The sequence below is a fragment of the Vigna umbellata genome, chromosome 1, assembly GCF_029865625.1.
Source record: "Vigna umbellata cultivar VRB3 chromosome 1, Vumbellata_1.0, whole genome shotgun sequence".
Classification (NCBI taxonomy): domain Eukaryota; kingdom Viridiplantae; phylum Streptophyta; class Magnoliopsida; order Fabales; family Fabaceae; genus Vigna; species Vigna umbellata.
The window spans coordinates 86,669,694-86,678,711 of record NC_142165.1 but is presented as its reverse complement, the minus strand read 5'-3'; the positions used below and the strand labels follow the sequence as shown (position 1 = coordinate 86,678,711).

General features: G+C 28.9%; 1 protein-coding gene across 1 annotated transcript; it reads right to left on the bottom strand.

The window, feature by feature from the left end:
• Window positions 1-5,280: 5,280 nt before the first annotated feature.
• LOC124843793 (fe(2+) transport protein 1-like) lies at window positions 5,281-7,392 on the bottom strand. Its single transcript, XM_047320617.2, has 3 exons — window positions 6,714-7,392; window positions 6,231-6,380; window positions 5,281-5,701 (listed from the first exon to the last, which is right to left on the bottom strand). Exons 1-3 carry the CDS (start codon window positions 7,323-7,325, stop codon window positions 5,396-5,398), a joined length of 1,068 nt encoding a protein of 355 aa, XP_047176573.1. The 5' UTR covers window positions 7,326-7,392; the 3' UTR covers window positions 5,281-5,395.
• Between the last annotated feature and the right edge of the window lie 1,626 nt (window positions 7,393-9,018).

Sequence of the window (9,018 nt, the reverse complement as noted above, 5' to 3'; positions counted from 1 at the left end):
TCAATTGAAAATAGGGTAATTACTAAGGTTTTGAGTTAAGTCATGGTGATCTTAAAGCACTGTTTTTTCTTTTTTTAATACAGAAGAGAATGTAGAGTAAGACAAGTAGACGGTGTTCTTCTACTTTGATGTTGTAAAAATGATGGTGAAGTAAAAAACTAGTACTGCTACATTATTATTATTATTATTTTTATTATTATTAGTTATTAAATAAAGCATGAGAATCCAAGACGCAACTGCAACTGGTGATTGTGCCGCCGGATAATGGTGCCACTTAGAACTACGGACAGGGATTTGAGGTTCTTCTGCTGATTATTTGTAGAAAGGTTTGAGGAAGATAAAGTTTATATATATGTTTTTTATCTATTTATTTAATAAGTTTTTATTGGGGTCAATAGTTGAATGATCATTACTGATAGAAAGAGAATCACAAAACAGACTTTATTTGTCGTACATATAAAATTGAGTTATGTTTCAATGTTTTTTTAAACAGCTGTGTCACAATTTAATTTTACTAATACTATACTATACTCAAACTAACAAGGTAAAATATAAAATATAAATTCAAAGTATGATATTTTAACTAATCGGTCATCCAATATAATAAAATAACTATTATAAAATGTTTTTTGATCACCAATCTTTATAAAATGTTTAAGAAAACTTCATAAACCAACTAACTTTTCAACAATATATATTATCTAAGTTTTAATTCTTCTGTGTATATGGGCTTTATTTTTTTAATTTCTTATTTTTATTTAATTATGTTAATTCAACTCATAATTTGCGACTTATTTTTATATTGTGAAAGGGAATTTAATTTTTTAAGTATGTCTCGTCAATTTATATATAGATTCATTTTCATAGGACTTTTTTTTTCATAAAAGTTCATGTTAAGCATCTTTTAATTACACTTAGAAAATATAATATTCTTTTAATTATAACATAGTACATCGATACTTTAATTTAGATAATATATTTATGTCTAATACGTATTTATGTCTGATATTTTAGAATATTTTACTAACACTTATTAATAAAGTTTTTAATTTATAAAGCAATAATATTTTTATGATGACAATAGTTTATAATTTTTTATGTTGACAACTTTAATACATGTTTTTAATTTAGATTTTTGACAATTATATATTTATTACATTTTTTAAAATTATTATACATTTTTTAATACGTAGATATTGTATCATATTATTTTTAAAATAATGTATTGGCGTTATATTCATGTTGTATCCGATACACTTATTGTATATGTACATCATATATTATAATTGAGATTCATTTTATTGATTTATCTCGAATTTATTCAAATGAGGTTAACTGAGACTCTGTTGAAATTTTTATTAAACATTAGTTTTCAAGTGTTCTCATATGACACCTTAGACTATTTATCATCTATTATGTTGACTTCTATTTAGATAAATAGTCTAAATTAATTTGTCTAATGCTGTAACAGAGTTGTTTATTTACACCGTTTGTTCCTTTTGAATTAAATTTTTTGCTATTAGAATTCTCTTTGAATGTCTGTTGATAATTTAGTTCTAATCTTTTATTAAAATTCTAACTAGTTTGTTTAATTCTAACAATTTGTTATTCGTTTAATTCAAGAGATAAAAGAACGTTGAATGTATACGCTTGGAAAGCAAGAAATATTTAATAAATTAATCAAGATTGTGTTTATATTATTATTTCTTTTTGAATTCTAGCTTTTGTAAAAAGGGTTGTCTTTATTGTTTCTTTTTTAATTATAATTTTTGTTACAGGGGTTTGTCTTTGAAAGCTTGTTGTTAATTCAATGCAAGACTTTAATTGGATTTCTTGTTAGTTTACTTAATTTTAATAATATTTTATTTACTTAATTTAAAAGGTAAAAGAATATAAATATTAAATATAGATGCTTGAAACGTGAGAGATGTTCAATTAATTGATGTTAGAATTACCCAACAAAATGTTCGTAAGTGGACAAAAACTAAGAGAAAAGATGAATTGTTTTCTGAAATAAAAATTGTCTTTTAAAAAAATTTCCTTTCTATAAATTGATTTATAACTAAAATTGATTCTTATAAATAAAGAAAATAAAAATAAATAGTATAGGAAAAGAAAAAAATTATACAAATATTTTATACCTGATCAAAAGACTTACGTTCAATTGTTAATCTTTTTAAAGAGGGATTAACTAAATAATAAAATAATTAAGAATAAAGTTAAAGTTAAAAAACACCTCCTTCGACACATAAATGATGAATAACACATCCCTTGACAAACAAATCATGAATAATACCTCCCTCGACACACAAAAAATAACAACACATCTTTTGACACACAAAGGATGAACAATTTTCCTAACAACAAAACACTTAATGAAAGTTCTTGCTCTATACATACTGGTTTTTTCAAAATCCTCTTTTCACAAACACAGAGTTTATCTAGCATATAACTCTTGAGGAAAAAGTTGTTTCAAAATTACATTTAAGTAAAATATATATAGACTCTTATTTTGAAAATTAGGTCAGAAAACTGAAGAATTTTTTGCAACTACCATTGTGATAATCAATTATCGATTACCATAAGTGATAATAAATTATTATAGAAACTATTTAAAAAATCATTTTATCTTTGTGATTACCAATGTGATTCGATTATTTCCTGAGTGTTTTACTAGTTCTTCCTATTAACTCTTGATCTACTAATTTAAATACAATGCATAGATTACAAGACTTTAACAACTAAATTATTTAATCTTCAATGTATCTCTTGAATTAAAACATTCTTTAGGTTTTCAACACTTCTCCATGTATCATCATCATCACCAAAACTTTTTATTGAAGCAATATGTTCATCTTTTCTTTTTGCTAACAATTGATTGATGTCTGTTTGAAACTTAGATGAATAATAATAATTTGATAACTAATTAATTGTGAATAAACTGGATAACTAATTTGTTTATTTTATCATTTATTTTCACTCTTTTAAATATCGTCTATATGATTAGTCCCCTTTTCACATTATTATTTTCTTCAACTTTTATTTCTACATACAATTTTATAATAATCTGAAATACTAAGATTACTATTGAATTTCTTAGGACATAACTTTGTGTTGACTAACCCTATTTATCATCTCTTTTTTTTTAGTAAATGACTCACTTTGAATTTTTCTTTTTACAATCGAACAACACAAACGAATGGTAGTATAAAGATGAACCGTTGAACTTAGTATTTGGACCTGACAACCTATAAAACTTTAGACGGTTATCTCAATCCTTACACCCGAAACATATATAATTTTGCATAACTTTTTTAATAATTTTTTTAGATGAGTTACCACTTAAACTGATAAAAAATTTAAGGGTGTTGCTCCCTCCACCACCACACCTTTCTCCCTCCACCTCCCCAATTTTTTTTAATTCCAATTATATCCTCAAATTAAAATTTTTTATTTTTATTATTTTAATTTATTCCAAACCTAGTTCTCCTACTTTACTCCCTGCACTCAATCTTTCCATCTCTTAATTTCGTTTAACAATTTGTCTTCTGTTTTACTTTACAACTCCATTTGTCTTCTCCGTTTCACTTCTCCTCATACGATTCTTTCTTCTTCATTTTCCTTACATTATTAAAATACATTAAAAATATATTAAAAAATAATAAATCAAAACATTTAAATTAAATTATTAAAATATTTCCAAAATAAAGAATAAACTAATAAAATAAATCCTAAAATTAAAAACGTAACTCGAAGTCCGTTTAAGGAAAGAACTGATGTCAACATCCGTTTATGGAAAGAACGGATGTCAACATCCGTTTAAGGAAAGAACGGATGTCAACATCCGTTTAAGGAAAAAAACGGATGTCAACATCCGTTTAAGGAAAAAACGGATGTCGACATCCCTTTTTTCCTTAAACGGATGTTGACATTCGTTTTTTTCCTTAAGCGGATGTTGACATCCGTTCTTTCCTTAAACGGATGTTGACATCCGTTCTTTCCTTAAACGGATGTTGACATCCGTTGAAGGATGTCACCGTTTAAAAGTTACGTTTTTTATTTTAGGGTTTTATTTGAAGGTTTATTCGAAAACACACCTTAAGGAAGCAACACACGCACTGCACCACTCCACACACTGCACCACGAGAGCGACACTGCATCACGAGAGCGACACTGCACCATGAGAGGGAGACTACTTGATAATTCTTTCCACTACCACCAACCTTTACAACTTGTAGTATCTCACCGCGACAAAAGAAAGAGATGAAGAAAAATAATGTTAAAATAAAAGAAAAATATTTTACTCATGTAGGAGGAACTAAAATAAGTTATTAGTGGAATAGGTTGTGAATGGGTAAAATTAAAAAAATTAACCCTAAAAATAAAATTTTATTTAAGGGCAAAATAGTAAAGGGGAGGTGGAGGAAGAAAGGTGTGGTGGTGGAGGGAGCAACACCCAAAATTTAATAATGCGTATAGCCCAATCTAATTGCTAAAAATATTTGAACTGTAATTAAATTAAGCTTACACATTTTAAATTTATACATGTAATATTTGAAGATTTTATCATTCATATTACTTTTCTCGTATGTCATTTATTGAGAATTATTTTTTTTAAATATATTATTTAGTTAAATAGTTTTAGTATGTGTTTCGCTAATTTACTGCTTACACGTATTAAAAGACATGGATAGTGAGCATTTAAATCTGCCATTTTTTGCAGAAATGCACGCAAAAAAGAGTGAGAGTTGTTCAACTCATTAATCCTTCTCATGAGAAGAAAAAACAAAGAGAAAAACAGGTAACATCACACATTTGACTCTCTTGTCCTTGTTTTTATTATACATATAGAGATAAAATTATAAAACTGAGATTTTTTTTAATTCAAACAATTAACTTTGTAATTATTAACTTATAATTAATGCAAAACAATGTTATTTTGTATTTTGGAATATAACAATTGAAAAGATTGTTATAATAATAAATAATAATGTTATTAATATTCATAATAAAATTTATAATAACATTAGTTTATAATAATAAAAATAATTTAGTTATTTTATAAATATATCGTTTAATAATTTTTTAAAATTATCAAATCACTCATGACCAACTTTCTGTTCACTCCCGTTTATCTTTCCGCTCATTTACATCCTTTCCCAGAACTAAAATCACTCCTTAAATAACAACTATTTTGTGTTTACTGGAGGCCTTTAGGAGGACGTTACAAACTCGCCAACCATCATGGAATGCAAGCAAAATTTTTAGAAAACTCGTGTAAGCAGCTAAAATTTTGATATAAATAAATTGAACCTATATATAATACAGCTAAAATGTTGATATAATAAATTGAACCTATAAGGAAAGAAAAACTACGACTTTCTAATCTATAAAATTATGCCCATATTGCCATGACTGACATGCCGCCAGCACCTAGTAAAACTGCCACAAATGCTAGAGCCATTATCTTTGTACTGCCTTGTATCTTAGACCCCATAAAATCAGGAGCCAATAGTTCAACCAGTGCCATATAGTTCAAAAGTCCTGCAGATATAGCATTCAGAACCCCCTCTACAATAAGCGACTTTGAATTAGTGTCGCTGTAAACATTCGACAATGCGATCCCCAATACAATTCCCAATGGAGTTGTAATTGAGAAGAAGAAAACCATTATAGCTTTCACCTTCATTCCATATTCAGCCTGTCACAAAAATATCAAACTATTCTCACTCACTTCTTTAAATGCAACCACAAAATTATATCTTCTTAAATCACACTAACATTCATTTCTTTCCTTAATAAAAGATACTAAAATTCTGATAATTAGTTAATAAATTTAATTATTTGTTTATTTTCATAATAAAACAAAAAAAAAACATAACTTTTAATATTTGTGAAAAACAAATTATAATTGGTAAGGGTATATATAAAGTTACTCACCAATTCCTTAATTAAGGTTAATACATTTCATCATGTATCGTTCCAGCTGCAAATACATTTTTTATCTCCTAGAAAATAGTTAGCTCTTTTGAATGCTTTTATTGTTAGTGAAAAAGTTACATGTATGATTCCCAATTTCGATAAAAACGATGTAAATTTTAGTAAAACACAATGATCTACATTGAAAAAATATTTCTATTAATTAGAGTGAGTGAAAGTGTATTTAATCTTTTCTTTTTTTCTCCTAAATTGCACAACTAAATTATAGATGGTGAGATAAGATGACTGACCTGAAGTATAGAACCACCTAAGCCCATTCCTTCAAACATTTGATGGAAGCATATCGCAGCAATGAGAGGCCTAATCGTGCATGGATTCATCGAAGCTCCCATTGACAAACCAATCACCACTGAGTGCACCACAATCCCTAACTCCAACACCTAAATCATTCATCAAATGTTAAAGTACTCTAAAACAACCATAAGAATTATAAAAACTATTTCAAATCACTCTCAATTGTTTTATTAAATTAATTAATAAGGACATTTTAACTAAATATATATCTATTAAATTAAATGTCTTAATTAATTTATATTCAATAGATTTAAACATGATTAAGATATGGAGATTCCAGTTTAATTTGGGAAAATAGAAACCTAATTGTCATTGTTGTGTTGATATATTTTACTTAAGCTTTGACAACATCATTTCATTTGATTTTAAAAAAATTAAAACTACAATTGTTAATTTTTGATATTGAAAAGATAACTAACCTGAGCCACAACACGAAACCTCAACAACTGTCCGGCATCCACGATATTTGCATCTGCATGTGCAGGCACATCATGTCCATGACCATGACCATGACCGCATACTTCCACTTCCTTCCTCTCTCCGGCTTCAAGGGAAGCGGAACCGTTAGCGTTAGCGGTAGTGGCGGCGAGCTTTTTCTTGAAGAAACTGATGGAGTAGGAATCAACGACGAGAGTGAGAACCGCGGATAACATGGCGATGAAAGTGGTGAACGGAAACTTTCGCCACGGACGTTCCGGCAGGCACTCCGAAGTGAGATCTTCAAAAGAGTCCGGCAGCACATGCATATAACCTGTGGCGAGTATCACGCCGGAAGCGAAAGCCTTCACGAGTACGAAAAGGTCGCGGTCCGGTCGCAGCGCGGGAACAGACCGGGAGAACAGGGGAATCGAAACTCCGATCACGCTCGTAACAAGAATACTGAATATGGCTATTACCTTAAGTTTCAACGACTCCGCCTTGTCCCGACAGCCTTCATCCCTAGCGTTGCATTGCTCCGCCGTGGTAGGAAGCGCCTCCGCCAGGAGAAGAAAAACGATGGCGGTTATTATAACTACAAGACGAGGTGCCATGGGAGACTAAAATTGAGTGTGAGGAAGAGTACGTGAGAATAAACGGTGTTTTTGGAAAAATATTAAATGTTTTTAAAATCAAATTATTGAATAGCAACCAAGCCTTTTAATAGTGATGTGAAACTAACGTTGCTCTCACTAAATATACGTAACGAACTCAAAACAATGTAACAAATTTGGATGCTCGTGTCTGCGTGTGCTAGGTGTGGGCCTCCACACACTTTCACTGTTTCACTTCCATGCGGACGCTAGTGTTCCACATGGTGCAACTTTTTCGTTTGCAATCTTTCACGTGCCGAGAAAACTTTCGTAAAAACTCAAAAACCACTGGGCTTGAAAACCATAATTAGGTGTAACATTCTATAATTAACATTGTTAATTTCATGTTTATTAAAAACATGGAAATAAATAAAAATATTTCTTCGTATTTCAATATTTTATTAATTAAGATTTGTTAATCAATTAAGTTTTCATTACTTCATTATTGCAAAATATGTTTTAAAATGGAAAGTTCTTATGATCACAATGTCACTACTAAAATAAGAGTTTTGACTAACTTATTTTTTATTTTTAACATTTGTCAAAACATCAATATTATATTAAGGGATGTCAATATTATATTAAGGGATGTCAATTTGACATTAGAAAGTAAAAAATGTTAGTTTACATTCGAAAATAATTCTTTCGAGGTCCTTTTCGCAAGATCACGCCTTCCTCGCTCAACGAAGGTTTCTTTTTGAAATTGGAATTGTAAGCTTTGTAGCATTTGAAACTTTCAGACATAAATTAACGACAAAAATTTCATTTTGTGACGTTTCTTCTGTGTGTTTTTTTAATAAAAGATTCATTTTTACAGTTTTACCAAACCTAAAAAGTAGAAAACCGGTTTTGACATTTTATATATCTAGAACTCATGAGCAAAGTCTAAACTAATCACAATTCAAACTATAAACTAAAGCTATCACAATTCAAATTAAAAACTAAACCTATCAAAATACAAAGTATTGAAAGTAAACTATGGTATGTTCTAACTCCATCTCTCCAAAAGATATGTTACTCATTCTTGTCATTTCTTCATCATTGTGGCCTCTGTTTGTTGAATCGCTGCAAAAACAAGACAACTTTCTAACATCAATTGACGTTCAAATGTGCACTTTTTGACGTCTCTTGTGTGTTATTTTAATAAAATTGATTCATTTTTATAGTTTTATCAAACCTGAAAAACAGAAAACTAGTTTTGACATTTTATATATCTAAAATTCATATGAACAAAGTCTGAACTAATCACAATTCAAACTAAAAACTAAAGCTATCAAAACACAAAGTATTGAAAGTAAACTATTGTATGCCATAATTCCATCTCTCCAAAAGATATGTTGCTCATTTCTGCCATATATTCATCATTGTGACCTATGTTATTGGTGATGAATTGTCGAATCGTTGTTGAAACAAGACAATTTTACTATATTTGTATTCTAATGTTCAAAGTTGAATGTGATTTGTAAGATGTGAAAGGTATATTATTATCTTAGTCTAGTCATTTATAATTCATGCTCGCATAGTCTTGATCCAATACATGATGTAGTATCTACATGTCTAGGAATCTGACTGCACACTAAACATGACAAAGAAAATAAGCAAATATGAAGGTCTAAATTTCATATACAAAAATTAATAAGTTAAAGATCAATGA